Raw genomic sequence first — 22,620 nt, forward strand, 5'->3', positions numbered from 1 at the left:
GTCATCAACAATCGATCAAAAAAGTCATGGTGTAGTATGTCTTCCAAAATCACTCAAAAAAGTCATAGTATAATTTGTCGTCCAAAATGAGTCAAAAAAGTCATAGTTTAGTATGTTGTCCAAAATGAGTCAAAAAAGTCATAGTATAGTAAGTCGTCCAAAATCACTCAAAATAAGTCATACTATAGTATGTCGTCAAAAATTGATAAATAAGGTCATACTATAGTAAGTCGTCCAAAATGAGTCAAAAGTCATACAATAGTATGTCGTCCAAAATGAGTCAAAAAAGTCATAGTTTAGTATGTCGCCCAAAATCGATTTAAAAAGTCATACTTTAGTATGCCGTCAAAAATCGATCAAAAAAGTCATAGTATAGTATGTCTTCCAAAATCACTCAAAAAAGTCATAGTATAGTATGTCGTCAAAAATCGATCAAAAAAGTCATAGTATAGTATGTCTTCCAAAATCACTCAAAAAAGTCACAGTATAGTTTGTCGTCCAAAATGAGTCAAAAAAGTCATAGTTTAGTATGTCGTCCAAAATGAGTCAAAAAAGTCATAGTATAGTATGTCATCAACAATCGATCAAAAAAGTCATAGTATAATATGTCGTCCAAAATTATTCAAAAAAGTCATAGTAGTATATAGTCCAAAATGAGACAAAACCCACACACAAAGGGAGGACACGCAAACTCAATGCAGAAAGGCCTTGTTCCAACTGGGGCTTGAACCCGGGTGTTCTTGCTGCAAAGGCAAGAGTACTAACCACTACACCAACCATGTGGCCCATAGTTGAGTCAGTTTGTCATCCAAACTTTGACAAAAAAGTCACAGTTTAGCATGTTGTCCAAAATTTGAAAAAAAAAGTTATACCATAGTATGTCGTCCACAATTTGACACGTATTTGATATCTTGTATTACCTTGACATTTCTGTGACATTTTTGTTTTTGGCAGACTTTGGACGCCTTTCAACAGTTGTGGACAGGACAGATTGTGCACTCACCTCCTCTGAGCACTGCATGAGTGGAGAAATCCAGTGAATGTCATCCAGCTTGTGAAGCTCAGCACTGAGGCTGTTCAGAGTTGACCGAAGCTCCTCCTCCTCTGGAGAACCCGACTGAGGAACAAGCAGACATTGTTTTTTATTAGGTGTCCTGTGATATTTGATCATTTTAGCCGGATTTAAGTGTGTCCTCTTCCCGCCAGGCTATTATTTTGAAACATCATCCCATGCAAAATTAGCTCTGTAATTGCAAATGCTTTCAAAATAAAACTTTCCTCTTCAGTAAAATGAATACATGCATTCACCTGGTCGATTCATTTAAAAGGTGCAGTTTGTAAAATTTAGCTGAAATCATTTTAATTTTGCAGAAATTGAAGATTAAATAAGGTATGTATGAAGTGTCATGTTGGCCATTTTGGACCACCATGTTTTTAGTAGCACACAATAGACAAGCTTAAGCATCTTTTGAGTTTTGATGCTAACTGAAGGCTACAAAGGTTCAACAACACACCACCACATTCTCAATGCAAGTAAGAGTAGGAGTTTGTCACTCTGTGTTTAAGGTGAAATTGGAGAATATTCTGTCTAAAGATTGAGTGTAAATACTTAAATTCATCGTCGGATGTCAAACCTAAGTGTTTTCAGTGGACAGCAAAAATAAAGAACTGTCCTCACTGTTAGAACATGGTAAAACACACACACACACACACAGAAGACAACAGAGAGAAGACATGGATAAAACAATTGTAAACTCGTACCAACAGTTTTCCGTCCAGCATCATCCTGGTCTCGGCCTGAAGAACTTTACTGCTGTTGACGATTTCCACTGCTGTGCTGCGACTTAGACACTGAAAACACACACAGTCCTACGTTAATATATGACTTTCTGGAACTTTACCTGCTTATAACCTATTACCATCTTTTATAAACTTGACAAAATTCATCCTGATCTATTTAGACATACATATCTGTGCAAATAAAATACAATTAGTATTTAACAATAAGATTTTTTTACATTTACATTTATCCCAATATTAAGATATCACTGTTTTGTAATATAACAACATTCTTTTCTAACTGTTTAATGATAAAAAAAAAATTATACAATCATTTTTTTAACAACACTAATTTTATGTCTGACACTGAACCAGGCGTCAAAAAGAAGTGTCTCTAAACTGAAGACATGAAGATGAAAATCTGCACACTTTACGCGTCTGTTTCATCAAGTCAGTTCGGCCATCTGTCTGTCCATCTGTCCCCCCGGGTGTCTTACCTCAGGGCTGGACAGTTTGGCCTCGGTGAGCACGAGGGCGGTGGCGTTGACGGCGTGAGCTAACTCCTGCTCCACCAGCTTGTGAGTCTTGGCTGCTTCACGAATTCTGCGGGACATAACAAGTTTTTTATTTTTATTTTACCAGTTTGTTTGTGGTGACGAGACAAAAGCCTGGTTCCTTTTCTCTCTGCGTGGCATAAATGTAGAACCGTGACATAAACTTCACTTTTGAAAGGTGAAAGACAACTTGGAATCTGACCAGCCATTTTTAGCAACACCCGTAGATAACAACCTCCACATGCTATTTGTACAGCTAAAATTTAAACTGTACTTTGTGTACAACTGATTTATTGTGAGACAAATACGACAAAAGTGCTATTAACGGTAAAAGTAGCAGTGTTTACGGTGTTGTGAGGAGTTCGGGGGCGTTCCGGTTGAAGGCCCTCATTCCAGGACCTTGATATTTTCCGGTTTTTACAACAAATGTTTCTTACACAAAAAGTGACTTACTTAGTACGTTATTTTGGTCTGAAAAATAGTGACATATGTAATAAATCATTCATTTTTATCATTCTCTCAAACTCGCACTTCATCTCTTTCTGTTTTATTTTAAGACTCCCTTTTTGAGAATTGAAACCGTGAAATAGGAATTCAGCTTTGAGAGACTCCAATGGTTTCCAAGTGTGAAACTGTGAAATTAAACGGCTCATCAGTGCTGCGGAGAAAAACTTTGCAAATAAGCGGGCTAATTGCAGTGGGAGAGAGCGATGCCCAAAACGTGGAGAAAACACTCCCTCCTGAGCCCTTTGTGTTTTCACACACGAGAAACAAACACTGCTCTACAATTCTACAGCAATAAAAGCAAGAGAGCAAACATCCGGTGTCTGTTAACGGCGGGCCTCTTACTTGTTGATGAGCGTGTCGGCCACCATGCCGAGCTGCTGGACCTGAGCGCACTCCTCCTCCGTCAGATACTCCATGGATTGCTGGGAGTTGAGGCGTGGCCTTGAGGCGCGGTAGCTGTCAATCTTCCTCTTGTCCTCCCACGACTTCAGCGTGCTCTCGAATGCCTGCTCACACAAAGAGGGAGATTTAATTCATCCATTCATGCACAGAAACTCCTGAGATGTTTCTCTTCTAGTGGATCTAACAGGAGTTTGTACGAACACAAAGCCTCCCACACGTCGTGACACTTCTCATATGATCAACATTAATTTCACTATGCAACCTGGACGATGCTACATCATGAGCTGTGACGCACATTAGCAATGTCATCAACAACGTCATCAACTGTGACAGAAGCTAACAACAGCATCAGCTACAGCAACATCACCAGCTATTAGACAAGAATAGAATAGAATATATACTTTATTAATCCCCTTAGGGAAATTATTTCTCTGCATTTGACCCATCCTAGAAATAGGAGCAGTGGGCTGCCACACTGAGTAGCGCCCGGGGAGCAGTGGGGACTTGAACCTGCAACTTTCCGGTTACAAGCCAAGTTCCCTTTCCACTTGCCCATGGGCTGCCCAAACTAGTTCCCTAACCGGGAATCAAACCCGGGCCGTGGCGGTGAGAGCGCCAAATCCTAACCACTAGACCACCAGGGAGTAGTTAGCAACAAGTTAGCGACATTATCAACTGTGATGCAAATTAGATATGTCATCACAAGTTATCAACGTTAGTCGTCAACAGCCATGACACCAGTTAGCAAAGCTTTTCAGTTATGACGCAAGTTAGCAACTTCTGCTACATCATTAGCTACAACACAAGTAAGTAACATTATCAGCTACGTCATTAGCTGTGGCGCAAATTAGCAACCTTATCAAGTGTGACACAAGTTAGCAATATTATCAGCTACATCAGCTGTGACACCTGTTAGCAACATTATCAGCTACATAATTAGCTGTGACACAAGTTAGCAACATTATCAGCAACGCCATCACCTCCAATTTGTAACGTCGTTAGCTTACAGTTGTAAACAGTAGACGAAGATTTACATTTAGCCTTTGTTGTATTTGACTGTGTCAAATTGATGCTACAGTCCATGTCAAAGTTAGACTACATAAGACATACGGCATATGGACAGTGTACATTCACTTGAACAGCTGCCTGATATTTACGTCTCAAACAGGTTCCAGTGTCACCTCTAACTGTCACAATTCCGGTGAATAAAAGCTGCTTTTACAGCTTTTAGAGAGAAAAAAACAAATAAACAATGAGCATCTTCTCTGGGCAACATCCTCCTCTGCTGCTCTGTTGTACTTAAGGAGGGAAACCATGGAAACAAACAGTCCAAATGTGCTTTGGCTCAAGAGAAGCTCTCAAAGGTTTGAGCAGTGTGAGGAGAGAACAAACACAAAACAGTCAACAACATGGAAGCTGAGAGTTTTCAGTGGCCTATCAAAGTCTATCAAAATCCATGAAAGATTTCAAGGCATGTTCTGCCGTATTTCACTGAAATAAAAGTACAAGTGTGAATTTTAGAGAAAATAAGAATATTAACAACTAACTGAGAGACAATAATCACCAGATTTATCGATTATGAGAATAATCCTTGAATATATCGTAACACATTCCGTGTTAAACTCTACCACCCTGAGTGTTTTACCCTGTCTCTGGTGAGCATCTGGGCCCGGTTCTTGTGGACGATCTTGACAATACCGGGGGGTTGGATCCAAGCTTCGCCATCCACCTGCACCGGAACGCCCTCCTCCCCGAGGATGGTGATCTTCACCTGACGACACTGCGATGAGACACAGCAGAGTAGAAAAATGGCACATGTGACATCGGACTCTAGACAAAAGCTTTTCTTTTGCTGTAACAATAATTCTTTACATCTGCTTTAACAGAATAATGTGTAGAGCCACTGTTGTCTCTGTAGGATGAGAAAAACTTGAATATTTGTATAATGATACTTTCTACCTCCTTGTGTCGCCGCCTATCTTCTTTAAGGTCATGTTATATCTTTACATGTACCTATATGTATATTTTGCCATTTGAGAGCTGTAACTCCATAATTTCCCAGTTTTGTGATCAATAAAAAAGGCATTAATCTCTCATCTACATTATCTCAATGACAGAAATTATTTATCGATTAGTCGTTTTGTCCAGAAAATAAACAGAAAAAACGGAGAAAGGTTTCCCAAGCATCGAAAAGATTACGTTTCTAATCTCTTGTTTTGTCTACAAACCAAAATCATTCAGTTTTAAGGACTTTTTTAGTCAATAAACCAGGAAATATTCACATTAAATAAAATTTTATCTGCAACTGAAACACAGTGTCTCAAGATTAAAATAAACATGGGTGCAGCTAATTCAGATATTCATCAAACACTGAATACACAGCATGATGTTTGATTATTTTATAAGCTGAGAATCAAATATAGAGCCATTTTTAATAAAACTAACATTGGTTGAATCTTAGGTGTGTAGTCACCTGTGCAATGCGGTGGTGCTGCAGGTTGATGACTCTGGACATGGCCATCTGCATGCTGCCGAACACGGCCACCACCTCCAACTTCTTATCGTCAAAGGACGGAGCCCCGAAGTTCTGAACGTGTGAGCAGAAATTATACGTGACGTCACTTTTCAGCTAGATCTTTGCAGAAGACTCTAAAGACACACATCAATCTTCTGCTTCTTTCACTCCACTCACATTATCCTCCTTGGTTCCTCCCCAGAAGTTGATGCCTCCGGCGTAACTGGGGATGTTGAGAACAGCCAAACCCTGAAGACTCGGCAGAGACATGGGAACGCCGTCACACTAACGGAGACAACGGCAGGAGGAGAAGTTAATGGGAGAGTAAAAAAGGAGTAAAATTCTAAATGTTCAGAGGGAAAATGACTGACCTCCAGTTGAACTCTCTGCTCAAGGTTCTTGTACGTCTTCTGGACCAGCTCTTTGGTTCCCAGTACTCCGTACCACATCATGTTTTTGGTGCGACTACTGCAAGAGGAGACAGGAACCACTTTTGTGTCTGATACTGATATCACAAACTTCAGTATCTCCAGATCTCAATATCAAACTTCAGTATCTAATGATACCAACACTGATATCTCAGACTTTCTTTATATGCAGATGACATGCTGTTTTATAAAAGTACTGGACAAATTCTGCTCTGATAATTAACACTGATAACCATAAACAAATGATAAAGCTGATAAAATACCAGACTTAATTTAGCATTTCATTGTTTTTACATGTACACATTTATGCAAACTCGCTGTGGACTCTGTGTGTGTGTGTTTTTACCTGCATTTTTTTGGGTGCTCGTCTCTTTTGTTGTTGAACTCCAGGGAAATCTTGGCGTCCAAGCCGATGCCAAAGTAGTTGTTCATCACACACTTCTCTGAACATTGTCTACAGACGTCACAGAATAGTGGATTACTTTTTTAAAACATATAATACAGCATTAGGACAATAATAATAAAAAAACACAAATGTGCAAATACATTAAAAACAGACAAATGTGCACAGACTTACACCGAGTCCTCATTGAAGGTGACGGTGTTAAGGCTCTCTGGTTTCTCCAAGACGATGGGGGAGGTGGGACTTAAGCTTCCTTGACCTGTCGGGAGGGAAGATTTAAAGATTTAAATTTTTTTTAAATTGGCTTTAACCCTTAGCGCAAACGGCACAGATCTGTGCTGCAGGTGCGCCCTTGATAAATTGCTGTATCTTCAGGCTTTAAAAAATAAATGTTTTTGTCTTCTTTTGTTTTGTTGAGTCAAAGTTATGATTCCATTTAGTCATTCCATTTCCTGTCACTTCAAATATCTGCTAAAGGAAGACGTACGTGGCTCGGCATCCTTCAGCTCCTCGCTGTTTTCTCTTTTGATGGAGGACGAGGACGACATCCTCTGGACCTGCGTGTGTCGGTTCTGTTCGTCCACCACTGAAATGATGACAGAAGAACAAAACGTGCATTCATGAAATATTCCACACAAAAAATGATTGGTTGGATTTAAAAAAGGGAAAAAATTGCTCCTCAAACCTTTTTCCGCCTGTTCGATGATCTGCCTCAGCGCTTTCTTCAAGCTGTTGGCCCGCAGCATCAGCTGCTCCTTGGACCGGTATGATTTGCCCTCAGAACCCAACTCGCCGCCGCTCTCACCGGGGCTGGAGCCGCCGCTCTCCTGAGTGGGAACCGAACCTGCTGGCACCACCTGGATGAAAAGGAGAGAGATGGTGAGTATCCTTGTTCTCTTTAATGTTGTTGTTGTTGCATTTTCTTATTATTGTAGTGTTTTCTTAATGTTTAAGCATTTTCTTAATGTTTAAGTGTCTTCTTAATGTTGTAGAATTTTCCTATTATTGTAGTGTTTTCATAATGTTTAAGCGTTTTCTTAATGTTTAAGCATCTTCTTAATGTTGTAAAATGTTCCTATTATTGTAGTGTTTTCATAATGTTTAAGCGTTTTTTTAATGTTGTAGCGTTTTCTTATTATTGTAGTGTTTTCTTAATGTTTTAGCATTTTCTTATTATAGTAGTGTTTTCTTAATGTTTAAGCATCTTCTTAATGTTGTAGCGTTTTCTTAATGTTTAAGCGTTTTCTTAATGTTTAAGCATCTTCTTAATGTTGTAGCGTTTTCTTTATGTTATTGCATTTTCTTTATACTGTTGTGTTTTCTTAATATTGTAGAGTCTTCTTAATGTTTTAGTGTTTCGAGAATGACGTTCTGTTTTCTTAAAATTTAAGAAAACACAACATCATTTAATGTTGTAGTGTTTGGCACTCCAGGGCCACCGTATGAACCAGCAATAAAACGACAATATTTACCCCAGAAAATGTCTTTCTAGAATCTTTCTAGTCCGACTTGTCGTTTCCCTTTTACTTCTGGAGGAACGCAGCAGTTAATATTCATTTTCAGGCTGAACCATTGGAGGATATCCATATTTTATGGATCAAATATAAAATATTGATTAGATCTATAATATAAACGCTCGATTCAAAGCTTAAATTATGTTCCTCTTCCCATCTACAGTTGGGGGACGTAAGTCATGCTGACATTTTGAGAGTTGTGCTATTTCTTTTAAAGGAGCAAAATCAATCAGTGAATATTTTTATTATGTTATATGTTTTCATTTCTGCTCTTGTAAAGATCAGGGTGAAACTAAATAAATATTTAAAATGCAGAGGAAACTTTTTATATCGTCTCTGAGCTAAAAGCATTAAATTTGTGAAATACAGACAATCGACTAAAATTCAGCTTCAGCTTCATCTAACAGAGACCAACTTAGCATTGAAAGTTAATCATTCACTCACTCATCTTCTACCGCTTTATCCTCCACATGAGACAAAATAAATACACTCAAAAATATGTTCATGCAAACACAACACAGAGTGAAAATTAAAGTTTTCAATTTAACTCAATCAATATATTCAACCAAGCAATCAACCAACATTCAAACAATCATGCAACCAATCATATATGCGTTCAAATAACAAACCAACCGTTCAGTCTTTTAACCAACCAACCGTTAAGCATCCAACTAACGAACCAACCATTAAGCATTCAATCAACCAACCAATTGTTCAAGCATTCAACAAATCAACTAACCAACCAAGTTAAGCATTCAATCAACCAAACGACTTTTGAGCATTTAACCAACCTATGGGTCAAGCATTCAACAAACTGGCCAATCAACCAACCAACCAACCTTTAAGCATTCAACCAACTAACCAACCAATCCACTAACCAATTCTTGAAGCATTTAACCAACCAAAAGACCGACCAATTCTGAAGCATTAAACCAACCAACTGTTCAAGCATTCAACCAACCAACCATTTAATAATTCAACTAACCATTTCTGTGTTCAAAGCATTCGACTGTTCATCCAACCAAACATCTGAAATGTTTGGTTCGTACTCTCGTAGTTGCAGTTGTATGTTGATTGATTATTGATGGATAACGCATTGATCATCAGTGATATTGATTTTCATATTTACCTGAGCTTCTGCTTCCTCACTCAAGGCCTTGACGAGGGAATCGAGCTTCTCGTTCAGCAGCGAACACTGACACAGAGACACACAAACTTTTATTATTGTTTGTATTAAACAACACAACTATACAAAGTACTTCACTGAGTTAGTCAGTGTTTTTACTGCATTATGATGACACAGACTTTCTGTAATGACGAGGCGGCATTTTTAGCAAAAACAGAATGATTTTTCTCCTCTTTTTTTCCACCTCTTTATTCGTCATGTTCAGCCTTCAAATGCCTTTGAAGAGTCAAACATTTCAAAACATGGACGGCTGCAGGCAAGAGACGGGTGATTTTTCTGTCTCTCTTTATTATCTACATACACACACACACACACACACCTACACACACCCAGCAGCCACTGTTACACAAGCTCTTACATAAAACACACAGCAGCGTTTACCTTCTTTGCCATGGCATCGGCCTCCTCCTTGTTCTCCGTGGCTCTCTCGTACGCCTTCCCGACCTCTGCCACGAAATCGTTCACCGTCCCACACAAGAACCTGACACAGCAGCAGCGGCGGCGGCAACAGCGGCGGAGAGGGAGAAAGAAAAAAAAGAGAGAAAAAGAAGGAGATTTGGTTAAAAGAAAATATAAAAAAATAAAAGTCCCAGGTTTGGTGATTCACCGTTGAGTCGCATGTGTTTTGGGATCACACACACAAAACACATGCTCTTGATTCATCGTCGCCTACCTGCCTGTCAGCTGACGCTGCGTCGCCTCCGCACAGTCACCGTTTACCCGCATGACTCAGCAAATATTGTTATTAAACATCTGCCTCGATTATTAAAGTCTTACTGAACCTTCTGTAATAGATGTATGCTGCACGCCAAAGTGTAAATGAGAAACTACGGTGGCCAGTAGGGAGCATCGAAACATGCAAAACCTTCCGTACGCAGTTTCCGTAAACCTCCTTTTTTACCTCCTGTCTTTCTATATTAAATCACTCATTGGCACGTACTTGGCAGAGGAAATGACATCACTGTGTTTGTCCGAGTCCAGGATCTTGGCGAGGTGCGAGGCCACAGAGTCTGCATACTGAGTGATGTGCACCTGACAGAGACAAAAAAAAAATCAGACGAGATTCATTTCTGAGACTGCGTTCTGCAAAGTGATACTCAATATATTTTTTGTGACATCACGTTGATCACACCAAAACTGCATCAGTCAGTACATTCACAGTTGAATCAAGCTAAGGCCATAGTCTGACTAAGACAGGCAATCGGACAACTTGCCGAAAAGGAGAATCATTTATAGACACAATGTTACGCAGAGAAGGTTCACCTGTAGAGGAGAGTCGAGGCCGTCGTCCTCCTTCATCACCAACTGCGTGTGTTTGTTTGTGGCGGGAACCTCGTACGTCATCACGCTCCACCTGGAAACACAAACACCACAGGAGACAGTGAGTCTTCGTGTCCTTCTTTCATAGACAACTGAAGCCTTCGGGTTGATTTTCTGGAGAACTGAATTCTGTTTTTTTATGGAAATGAGGAAAATGTCCTCCAGGTTTTGTTGAAAGTCCACTGTGGTACATTTGCAGTGATTCCATCGTCATCCGTGGTTGGGTTCAGTTTGGAATGGTAAAGCTTTGGTCAAGAGCTTTGTTTTATAGCCATGTTTCTACAGCAGCCCAAATTGACAAACCATGAAGAAGTGGAATCTTATTTATGTCCTCCTGTGACTACTCAGCCCAGTTCTTGAGTGCACCTGCCTGCTCTTCCTCCTCAAGAGTCTGCTCTTACCGGTCCAGCATCTTGGTGGTGGCTCTTTCCAGCTTCTCCAGGATCTGCAGCAGCTGAGCGTCGTCGTCACAGAGTCCGCCCCAGCCCAGAACCCGGGCCAGGTCGTTCCCGGTGCCCAGAGGCAGAACGCCCAGTTGACACTGCAGAGACAGAAAAAAAAAAAAAAGCGACAGTGAACTATTTTACACTTAAAAGAAGCAAAAGGATGACTTGCTTTTTAAACTTTTAACTTCCCATTAACATTAATTTAGTTACATTAATTTAGTTTTGTTTTTAACCAGAACTTAACTTGTGTTTTTGTTTTTTTAGAATTGTTATATATGTATAATTATATATATATATATATATATATATATATATATGTATATATACATAATACATATATATATAAACCTCTGGGTTAAAGTATTTAGTGTGACCTGCACTTGACTGTTACTCGATTGGAACCTTAATTAACTGCTGTGAAAGAGGACTATTACACCAAGTTTATTCAAGACATGCTTGAGCATTAGCATACACATGTTTTATGACAGTTTGTTAATATTTAAGACCGACTTGCAGTCACATCTATCCAATCGAAAAGCCAATAATCACAGAGTTTGACAGACATGAAAACAACAAAGCAGCTGGTGCCCTGAGACTTTTGCACAGAGCTGTACATCAGCGTTATATCATCATCCCCTCCTCCTCCTCCTCTTCTTCATTATTGCTCTCACCTGTTTATGGAGGTTGAGTTTATCGAGTTCTGAAAGCACCCAGCCCACGCTGCCATCTCCTCCACACACCAGGATACGGAACGTCACAAACTTCTGGAAAAGCCGAAGGCTGAGAGAGAGAAAGAAAAAAAGGAGTTACATTGTTTCTGTGCTGGCAAAACCACAAACCAGGGTTCCCAATACCTTGGTTGACACCAAATTCAAGGACTTCCCAGGGCCAATTCCCTCAATTCAAGGCACAGCTTAAGATGGGAGGGCAACTTGTAAGAGTGTCCTCGCCATGGCGTCCACTTTTATTGATTTGCAGGACGCTCTGCATCTGGACAAGTGGTTGCCCTTTTTTGGATCTTAATCAAAGTCAGTCTGTCATTTTCTTTGGTGAGACAGAGATCTTGGAATTTGCATTTCCCAGGCATCACATTATCATTTGCTCTCTCTTGCTCAACCTAATTCGTCAACATTCAGAGAGAGAGAGACAGTGGACAGTGTCGTCTTGTCTAGGTACATTGAGCAATGCAGGGCATGAAACAGTAGGTGGCGTCGCAAAATAACCGGGGAGACATTTACCTAAATATCAACTTCACTTTCTAATCCAAGCACTTTCAATGATCCATTTCTTTAAAGAGTGTTTTGAGAGAAAAGCTGTCGTACCCGAGCTCCGGTCCTCCGTTCATCAGGTCAAAGACTTGAGCCGGGTTGAGAAGCTGCTTGAACTTGCGCAGGAACTTGACGCCCTGGTTGTCGCCACTTTTGGAGTTTACGAGTACGAGGAGAGGACTGGAGCAGGACGCCGAGGTGGCCTTCCAGAAGCCTGAGGTGGGAGGGGGGAAAAAAAGAGGCTTTACTGCTTTAAAACTCTGAAAAGTTGAATCATTTTATATGCAGATGACACAAATCTATTCTGCTGAATTCCCAAATTTTGTAACAAATTTTGTTGTTCCAAAATTTGGATTTTGGAATAATTGTTGGAATAATAATCGTCATTGATAAAAAATTCTGCTGAAAGCCACAAATAAATTACATGATAAATCTAAAATAACAAAGTCATTGATGACATTATAGAATCTTTACGATGTTTTAATCCAAACATTCTAACTAATTGGTTCAATAATATCTTGATTATTTGTTATTAAAAACTGTTAGATTTTATCAGATGGAGGAAAAAAATAAAATTGGCATCAGCCACAGAAAAGGCCATATTGGTCGACCTCTAATAAAAAGCATAATAAAACCAATAACAATACAATAGACTTCAGACTGAGGGAAGAAAAGGGTCTGGATTTGAATTTCGCCTCACTGTTCGCTTGTTTTCTTTTTTTAACAGATTCCCTTTGAAATATACATTTCCTGTAAAGAATGTGTGACCACGTGTGCAAAATTTAATTTAAAACGGATATTTTATAATGTACAACTGTTGTGTAACAGAGTGCTACACTCACTGGAGTTCAAAAGTGACAAAAATGAACTTTGAACCTGCTGTACATGTAATTCTGTTTAAGACTGTGTGTGTTCTTGCATTTGTTGCCTCTTTAGGACATTTTCTTCTGGCATAAACACCGACCGTGTCAGGACCAAAAACCTAGTCCTAATGAGGCAGAACCTCATTTCTGAGGATTATGTGTGTACATGTGTGATGGTTAGGGTAAGGGTAAGGGACAGCTCAGGTGGAAAGGGAAGTGGGCTTGAAAGGTTGTTAGTTTGAATCCCCGCTGGGTTCCTAAATGTTAAATGCAGAGAGGAATTTCCCGACGGGGATTATTTAAGTAGCAAAAAATTAATTATTAATTAAATGCATTTATGTCCAAGAGTGTACCCTGTGAGCATGCTGTACAAAAATGTGTGTGTGTGCGTAAGAGGTGTCTCACCGTCTGAGTCGATGCTGTTGAGTACAGTGGGAGGGATGATTGACACTCGACATTGACCCAAGGGACACACCTTCCCCATTTGTTCTTTACAGCTGTTATGGACCTGGAATTACACACACACACACACACACACAGAGAGAAAGGTTATTATATCCCTCTGAAACCCACCAAAATGTCAGTTCTATAACCTTTACAAATATCACTCTGATTCCGACGTGTGCGACTCTAGTTGTGCGTGCGTGTGTTGTGAGGATTAGACTTTACATTAAGCTGGATGTTCTCATCTGCTCTGTGCATGTGCGTCTGTGCCTTAAAGGACAAATCGCCTGCAATTTATAAGAGGAGGGCGACACGCGTTCAAACACACAGGTCACAAAATAATATAGCCTCATGTACAGTGGCCCTGGAGTGCCAATCACTACAACATTTAAGAAAACACTAAAACAATAAGAATGTGTTGTGTTTTGCCAACAATGTTGTGTTTTCTTAATATTTCTTTGTTTTCTTAATGTAGGATTTTCTTAATAATTCTGTGTTTTCTTAATGTTGTAGCGTTTTCTTAATAATTCTGTGTTTTCTTAATGTTGTAGCGTTTTCTTAATAATTCTGTGTTTCCTTAATGTTGCGTTTTCTTAATATTTCTGTGTTTTCTTAATGTTGTAGTGTTTTATAATGTTGTAGCGTTTTCTTCATGTTGTAGCGTTTTCTTAATATTTCTGTGTTTTCTTAATGTTGTAGCGTTTTATAATGTTGTAGCGTTTTCTTCATGTTGTAGCGTTTTCTTAATAATTCTGTGTTTTCTTAATGTTGTAGCGTTTTCTTAATAATTCTGTGTTTCCTTGTTGCGTTTCTTAATATTTCTGTGTTTTCTTAATGTTGTAGCGTTTTCTTCATGTTGTAATATTTCTGTGTTTTCTTAATGTTGTAGCTTTTATAATGTTGTAGCATTTTCTTCATGTTGTAGCATTTTCTTAATAATTCTGTGTTTTCTTAATGTTGTAGCGTTTTCTTAATGTTGTAGCGTTTTCTAATGTTGTAGCGTTTTCTTCAAGTTTTTGTGTTTTCTTAAATGTTGCAGTGTTTGGCACTCCAGGGCCACCAAACTCGTGCATTATCCTGGATCTCAACCTTTTTTCTCGTGTCAAATCTGAAATGATGTGTTCATAAATATTAGCATTGATTTGGCAGGAAAACAAACAAGCAAATAAATAAATAAATAAATAGGCCATCACTTACAATAGCTTTGCACCAGAGGCAGCGCCAGTCCTGCAGCCGCCGCACGCTGCCACAGTTCTTGTCACACACGACACATCTAGCACTGACCGGCAGGTTTCCTTCCAGCCACTGGTGTGGCATCGACACCTGAGAATAAACAAACAAACAAATTGACGAAACAGTCCAGACTGATGACTAAATTTAAGGTTTATCATCATCTTTACTGTTGTATTTCTCTCCAAGTCCTTGCCAATTTGTTAAATTCAATACTAAAATAATAATATTTACAATAATAAAAAAACTCTTTACCCCATCCTCATCCTCGATGATGTCATTTCCTATGGAGGCCAGTGTGGTCCATTTGCAGTTGTTGGTGGAGCGAACTGCGCAGCGTTTATGAGCCTTGAACTTACAAACTGCAGAGGACAAACCCACACATTTCTTATTAAAACTATTATTCATTATGGTTTTTCAGGTGCTCCCATTTCGGACTTGCTACGGTAGATGTTGAAATGTTGATTTAACAAAGTCCATATGACCTACCTGAAACATGGCCAACCCTAACCCTTTGATTCTTATTATTGTTTCTTTGAGACATAAACGGATTACATAAAAGGTTGTGACGTATCACAAACTAACGAATAGAAGAAATAATAATTTTTGATGTATCCAGTTGGTCTCAAGTTAATCCAATTCATCAAAAAAACAAAACATTTACTGAACTCAATTTGCTGTTATTTAAATTCATTACCATATAATCAAACATTTTCCAAGTAATTCCAATTATTGCCAAATTATTCAGATGTATCTCGAAATTATTCAAATAAAAAAACTATTCAAATGAATCACAATTGTTTAAAATTCCAATATATTACCATACAATTCATAATTTTCTCAAAATTAATCCCATTGTCGCCAAATTATGACAATCACCAAATATTCCAATTTGTCTCAAGTTATTGAAATTAAATTGAAATATGTTTTCAAATGTATCATCAATACTTTTTTTAATTTTTTCAAATGTACTTTAATACCATGAAATTCCAATTATTGCCAAATTATGACAATTTATCACCACTCATCATATTTATCACATATTATCCTTTGGCAAACACAGCAGGGGATCCAAGAAATATATTTTTGTCTAACAGTGGGTCCTTAGCTGCAAGAAAAATGGAAAACTCGGCTCTACTTTATTCCCTTTTTTGCGACATCTTATCAGAGAGGTGTGAGGAAATTGCTTTTCATTTCAAAGGTCAGTGAGTCAAATCCTGCCGCTCCTTTTAAAGAGAAGCTGTAAACCTACTTTTCTTCACCTTTCACTCTCACGCGCTCTGAATGAGTTACTACAGAGAGTCAAGTTTTTAAGACTATTGCTTAAAATATTGGTGTCAAAAATGCGCAGTTCATTGGTAGGTGCGTACGAGTGTGTGTGTGTGTGTGTGTGTGTGTGTGTTTCTGTACCTTCGCAGGACAGGCCGTGGGAGGTGACGCCCGGCAGAGCTTCTCTGCAGACGTTGCAGAAGGTCGGTCTGGCGTGCGAGCAGGCGTACCAGTTGTGCATCCCGGAGAAATGCTCCATGTTGAACTGACTGGCCTGAAGAAGACGAGAGGGAGGAGAAACACACGACAACATCACGACTCCATGTTACACCAGCTGAGGTTTGGAGGTGCAAACACAAAGACAAGAACCGCGAGAGTGTTACATCAAAATAAATCGCCCTGGAGGACAGGGCGGCGCCTTTTTTTATATTCCATGTTGTGCCAAACAGCCAGAGGAAACATGGATACAAGGAGGAGATAATGACATCAGCAGCCATTTTAAACCCCGTGGCCTCAGGAGGGAAGAAGTTTAGATGATAAAAATCGATGCAGCAGCTCAGCAGCCGTGGGATAAAAGATACCTTCACTACAAAGATAGACAGAACAAGACTGGGGTGAAATGACCTTTTACTCCATTTGAAGTGAATGTTTATAACCACATTATCAGCTCTAAAATATAAAGATTTATCCAGTGGAGTAGCTTCATCCATCTCCAGAACCTTTAAGTTCTCATGAAGTGGAAATAACTGGACAGTGGTATAAATTCAAGCTGCAAGAGAATAAAAGTTCAGGTTGGACTTTATCCGACTCTAAACTGTATTAACGCAGAGAAGCTCCAGTTTTTATGGTCGACATCAATCTGCTTGAGAGAAAAGATACGACAAAGGTAAAAATAAAGAGTATTTACTTTGAAGAATAGATGCTCACCTCATAGGTTTCCCATTTCTGTACCGATTTGAGAGCCGTGATCCAGTCCTCCATTTCCTTCCTGCTCTCGGCACACAGCATGAGTTTGCGAAATGGTGTGATCACCTGTGCAAAAAGACGAAAAAAGTACGGGGGTTAAAGTCCGAGCGCTGAAGTGACAACGTCTTCCAAAAGGGTTCTACAATCTACAGCCAAACATAGTTTTTATGGTCATATAAACGGGGTGACGCTAAAATGTGGTTGACAATCTACGGCCATGCTAGCATTAGCATGCTAACATGGTCAAGTTCTTGCTGGCTGAGTTTTTACAGCATCATATAACTAATTATTTACACAATGGTGTGATAAGAACCGCCTAAAATTGAAAAAAAACTGATGTTTTCTACTTGGCGTGGTCCATGACCTATACTGCTGCCAGCCAGCAGGGGGCGACCAACTTGGTTTAGCTTCATTTTTGAAAAGCTGTATCTATTGATACAATGTGTTCTGCGACAACTCCTCTACACCAGTAAAAAACAATTTTTATTTTTATTTTAAGTGAATTGAATACACTTCCATAGGAAAGGAAGACAATTATAAGACATATTGTAGACATTATTATTCACCGTGAAGCTGTTGTTGATGTTCTTGGTGCTCGTCTCGGCCACACTAGCATCAGATAGGTCTACCTCGTCAAAAATCAGAGACTAAAGAGACGGACAGAGGCATCATTTTACATGAATATTTATATTATATCACACTGACTGTTACACAAATAACTGACTGTTAAACAACTCTATACCTTGCAGTCTTTGGCGTAATAGAGGGTCCTCCCTCGCAGTTTGAAGTACCTCCTCTTCCATCTCTGGAACGAGCTGGTCTGCTTCAACAGGATTCCCTCCTTCACACTTTTCTATTGTGAGACAAAAGACAGGAGGGGAGACAGACGTTAGCGCGTTCAGACGGACATCAGTTTGGATAGTGTCACCAGGATTGTTTGTTTTTGTCAGACAAGCAACAGAAACCGTGAGGTGTTGACTGAATCTGTCATGCGACGAGGAAACATTCACTTCAGCAACTATGGAAAGATTTTCCTTCAATATATATAAAAAAAAAAGTATTTTCCACAAAAAACCCAAGAGATACTGATTAATATTATTCATATAGGAAATGTATTGGAGAACTGTATTGGAGTAAAAGTACACAATTATTTAGGAAATGTATTGAGAACTGTATTGCAGTAAAAGTACACAGTTTATTGAGGCAATGTACCGAACTGTATCGGAGTACACAATGAAATGTAGTGGAGTGAAAGTACACAATTTATTCATGAAATGTATTGGAGCAAAAGTAAAAGTTGTTAGAAATGTATATAAAGTAATATACAGATATGTGACTTTTGTACAGTACAGTAACAAACTTCTTAGAAAGTGATTTTGAAGGATCCTGGACAACATCCATTGTCTCCATATGACACATAATGAGGTAATGTCTTATTTTGCATTTGTGAAGCAATGATGAGTCACCAGGTAAGTAATGCAGTCATCCATGGCTATATGGAAATGATTCACACGTTCAAAACACATCACTTAATTTACTTTGCTCAGACTCTTCACTGTGTTACCCAACCTCATCTGTGCTTCATTCCTTTATTTAATTATGGGGGGGGGGCCTTAAGAGGTCGCTATCAGGGGTTACTATGGAGATCTTCATTTACACGAAGAAGAGGAGGCCCTGGCTGATCGCAAAATGTTACAACATTCTTGCACGACAGCAGGAACAGACACGCACGTCCACACATTTTCATATTTTCCTGATGGGAAACCAGCATGTTGTTTAAAGGCTTCAAACACCAAAATAATATTTAGCCATTATGCTAACTAGCGAAAAAAAAAACTGGTAAACTGGTTTAGCATAGGCTAGCATTATAGAGTGTAAAGTTTAGTTTAGATATCTAGATATCTAGTCTAGAAAACCTTTCGTAAAACATATTTTAACCAGAAATGTTATGAATGAATGACTATTTTCTTAAAACAGAGGATGTAAGTAAGTGTATAAGGGTCCTAGTATAGATCCATGTGGTACACCTTATTATATTATGTAAAGCTATTTATGTGGCAGTATTTCCTCAAAAACAGTAAAGTGGTAGCTAAAATAAGCTTCACACTGAAGTCAAGAGTGGAATAATAAAAGTAGATGTTGATGCTAGGCATGGAAATATTCTTAAAAAGGAAAATTTTGTGTGCACGGCACGGCAACGGCCGACAACGGTAGCTAAAATGAGCTTCACACAGAAGTCAAGAGTGGAATAATAAAAGTAAAGTCGTCTGTACACCTGGAAATGCGTCTTATCAGCATGACTAATCACACAGTCCTCATCGTCTCAGTCTCTGGATCCGCTACGTCATCGCTGACTCAGCTCGCACAACCTGCACTGCCACTCAAACTCAAACCTCTGGGCAAAGGTAAACTCTGTCGTCAGGTGTGCAAACATGTCTTCAAACACTTGCAGCAAGGAATTTAACCATGAGTTTACTTTCGAGTTGGATTATTTTCTCGTTTGCTCCATGAAGTTTCCCAAACCCGTAAATTATGACCTTGCTCAAAGGTCTTGTTTTGTCCTCAAACTAAAACTTATCAGTTTTAATGTTTTCTTTGTCACATGGAGCAAAGAATCCAAAAAATATTCATATTCAAGAAGCTGCAAAAAAAATCTGAAAACTTGATTTAGTTACAAAAAACAAAACTGATTATCAAAACTAATCAATTTAGTAATTGATTAGTTACATGAGTCCAATTTTTTTTTAACATGTTAGTTCAATTCAAGTGATTTTTTTTCTTTTGTTTTTAACGGTAAAATCAATTGAAATCAACATAGTAGGAACAGAACGGCATGAAAGAGACTAAAAGCTGATTTAGAGTTGCACTGCGGAAATAACAAATGACCTTATGTTGGTTTCCTCTACACATGTTTGTTGTTATTTTAGTCTTGTCTAAATTTTTCAGAAAACACAACGACAATAGTTTTGCGCTAGTGTATTGTCATTTGTTGTGTTTTTCTATCTGAGCTGATTTTGCACTTCAGGGCCACCGTACTCACCCCGATACAAAAACAACACAAGTGACAGTATCAAATCCGCTCGGCACGTTCGCACAGTTTCTGCTTCATTCTTTGAATAAATGTGCTTTCATTTCCCCACAAGGGACAGAAAATACAAAGAAAGACAAAAAGAAGAGCAAGAGAAGAAGAATCGATGGTGGAAGACGAGGGAGAAAATAAATAAATAAGCAAACAACCTGGTGGTATGGATCATTAGCCAGAGCAGTTGGGAGAAGCACATGGAGCTGTGACAGGAAACAAAAAAAAAGTTCAAATAAAGGAATTACAACATAAAATAACAAATAAAAACAGAGTAGAAACACAGGGTGTAAAGGTCTGGACAGATAACAGAGACGTGGAGCACTTCAGGTCCACCAATCAGGCTTATCCACGGTCGCCATAGAAACAGAGCCGTCAGTCAAGAAGCTAATCAGAGTGTTTTTGTTTGAAAACAAGAGGCTAATGACATAGCAACCAGTGACATAACTGAAGGACAAACTGGTAATTATAGAACACACACACACACACACACAGTGCTCCACCAGAGGGTTGTTGGTTCAAATCTACTGCTAACACCGGGCCAGGCTAGTTTGCTTATGCTATATTTAATGTTCAGTGTTATTACTTGTCATATATTCTAATGTTATAAACTCCTGAACGTTAGCTCACAGCGGGAGGAGCTTATGTGATGCATTCAAAGACCCTGGTAAAAACACAAAAACTGGTCTTTTAAAAAAATGGATGTATTAAAAATAATAATTTGAACGTAAAATGATGTATGATCAGTGTCATACGTTGACAGCACGTATGTTGCAGTGGTTTGAATTGTGTGTGACCTGCGCTTTCCACTTCCTGAGGATATTTCTGTTTCTATAATAATGTATATAATGTGTCCTGCGTCAAGTAGACTGATGACACACACACACACACAAACAAATACGTACACACTCACACACACACACACACACACACGCACACACACATATAAACACATACATATACGTACACACACACAGTATGTAGTCACACATATATACACGTGTATATACAGTACATAGATACATATCCACCCATATGTATGTATATACACATAATATGTGTTGGTGGATATGTATATGTTTGCATATATATATATATATATATATATATATATATATATATATATATATATATATATATATATATATATATATATGTATGCACACACATATACCTATATATATATATATATATATATATATATACACATGTATATATATATACACATGTATATATATGTATATATATACATATATATATATACACATATACATATATATATATACACATATGTATATATATATATATATATATATATATATATATATATATAGTCACACATGTATATAAACAAACTGAGTCAAGGTCAGGTTGTGCAGCATCTCCCAGATGTTGTGAGACGACTCAGTGTGTTCATTAGAGCACGACTAATTATATCATAACACACACACACACACAGGCACAGACAGAGGAGCTGTGAAGTGGATGGTGCATTAACACACATATTTACTCATGTGCAAAATGCACACAGACAAAACAGAGCTACGACACACAGACACACAAATGTGAGTAACTCTGGATCACAAACTGGATTTTAAACATTTGCATCCCGAGATTTTTCCAAAACCGATTCAAACCACACACAGAGGTGGTTTGTTCTTTCACTTTGTATATAAACCATCCATTCATTCATTCATTCATTCCATCCATCCAATTAATGTCAATTTGTTCTTTCATTTATTATATCCATCCTTCAAACTGACTTCCATCTATTCATCCATTCATATTAGCCATCTATCCATTATTTTAACACCCATCATCCATTACATTCATGCCAATTTGTTCATTTATTCATTCATCAAATTAATGTCCATTCATTCTTTCATCCATCCATCCTATTAACATCCATCCATCATTTCCATATTGATTCATTCATTCATTCATCATATTGACCATCCATCTCATGTAAATGCGTTCATTCATTGAACACATTTATATATCAACCATCCATCCATTCACCCATCCACCATATTCACATATCTATCCAACCATATCACTCATTCATTTTATGACCATCCATCCAGCATATTCACAACTATCAGCCATCGTCCATCAAATTAATGTAAATGTGTTCATTCGTTCATTATATCAATCACCCATTCATCCCATTTACATCCCCCAAAAAACAGGAAGCTTCTAATTTAAGATTCATTCACTGGTTTTTATACATTTACGGAATTATTTTGAGAGATTTTTCTTTCCTGTTTGTTTGTGAAAGGTCGCAGTAAAAAAAACAAACACACGTGTAAATAATCACATGAATAATGGCCGAGTTCCATTTAGCTTCAGAGCATCCTGAAACCTGTCAAACGTGTCTAAAAGGCAAATAAACGCAAAAAGACAAAGAGTTTGAGTAAAAACAAATATTGACAAAGCCGCCTTATTAT

The 22,620-nt window shown here is 38.4% G+C and overlaps 1 protein-coding gene and 1 non-coding gene across 5 annotated transcripts in view; both read right to left on the reverse strand.

Moving 5' to 3' along the window:
- Positions 1-903: 903 nt before the first annotated feature.
- si:dkey-172j4.3 (diacylglycerol kinase eta) overlaps positions 904-22,620 on the reverse strand; it is a 53,777-nt gene continuing 32,060 nt past the window's right edge. For 2 of the 4 annotated variants that reach the window (XM_044020636.1, XM_044020637.1), the window contains 27 exons: positions 20,332-20,379; positions 17,837-17,947; positions 17,661-17,741; positions 17,056-17,160; positions 16,270-16,402; positions 15,115-15,221; positions 14,827-14,952; positions 13,591-13,693; positions 12,377-12,536; positions 11,726-11,834; positions 11,010-11,149; positions 10,552-10,642; positions 10,229-10,320; positions 9,670-9,769; positions 9,232-9,297; positions 7,274-7,445; positions 7,076-7,174; positions 6,763-6,847; positions 6,532-6,639; positions 6,129-6,225; positions 5,935-6,042; positions 5,716-5,829; positions 4,888-5,022; positions 3,183-3,346; positions 2,277-2,382; positions 1,762-1,851; positions 904-1,117 (listed from right to left, as the gene is read on the reverse strand). In XM_044020636.1, the coding sequence (XP_043876571.1) occupies positions 917-1,117; positions 1,762-1,851; positions 2,277-2,382; positions 3,183-3,346; positions 4,888-5,022; positions 5,716-5,829; positions 5,935-6,042; positions 6,129-6,225; positions 6,532-6,639; positions 6,763-6,847; positions 7,076-7,174; positions 7,274-7,445; positions 9,232-9,297; positions 9,670-9,769; positions 10,229-10,320; positions 10,552-10,642; positions 11,010-11,149; positions 11,726-11,834; positions 12,377-12,536; positions 13,591-13,693; positions 14,827-14,952; positions 15,115-15,221; positions 16,270-16,402; positions 17,056-17,160; positions 17,661-17,741; positions 17,837-17,947; positions 20,332-20,379 (3,051 nt within the window). In that variant the 3' untranslated portion in view covers positions 904-916. The remainder of the gene's footprint in view (positions 1,118-1,761; positions 1,852-2,276; positions 2,383-3,182; positions 3,347-4,887; positions 5,023-5,715; positions 5,830-5,934; positions 6,043-6,128; positions 6,226-6,531; positions 6,640-6,762; positions 6,848-7,075; positions 7,175-7,273; positions 7,446-9,231; positions 9,298-9,669; positions 9,770-10,228; positions 10,321-10,551; positions 10,643-11,009; positions 11,150-11,725; positions 11,835-12,376; positions 12,537-13,590; positions 13,694-14,826; positions 14,953-15,114; positions 15,222-16,269; positions 16,403-17,055; positions 17,161-17,660; positions 17,742-17,836; positions 17,948-20,331; positions 20,380-22,620) is intronic. The other 2 variants (XM_044020638.1, XM_044020639.1) reach the window with 1 other exon arrangement.
- On the reverse strand, positions 3,815-3,886 carry trnae-cuc. Its single transcript has one exon. It is a non-coding gene; the product is annotated as a tRNA-Glu (tRNA).

Source organism: Solea senegalensis, linkage group LG3 (genome assembly GCF_019176455.1).
Source record: "Solea senegalensis isolate Sse05_10M linkage group LG3, IFAPA_SoseM_1, whole genome shotgun sequence".
Taxonomy (NCBI): domain Eukaryota; kingdom Metazoa; phylum Chordata; class Actinopteri; order Pleuronectiformes; family Soleidae; genus Solea; species Solea senegalensis.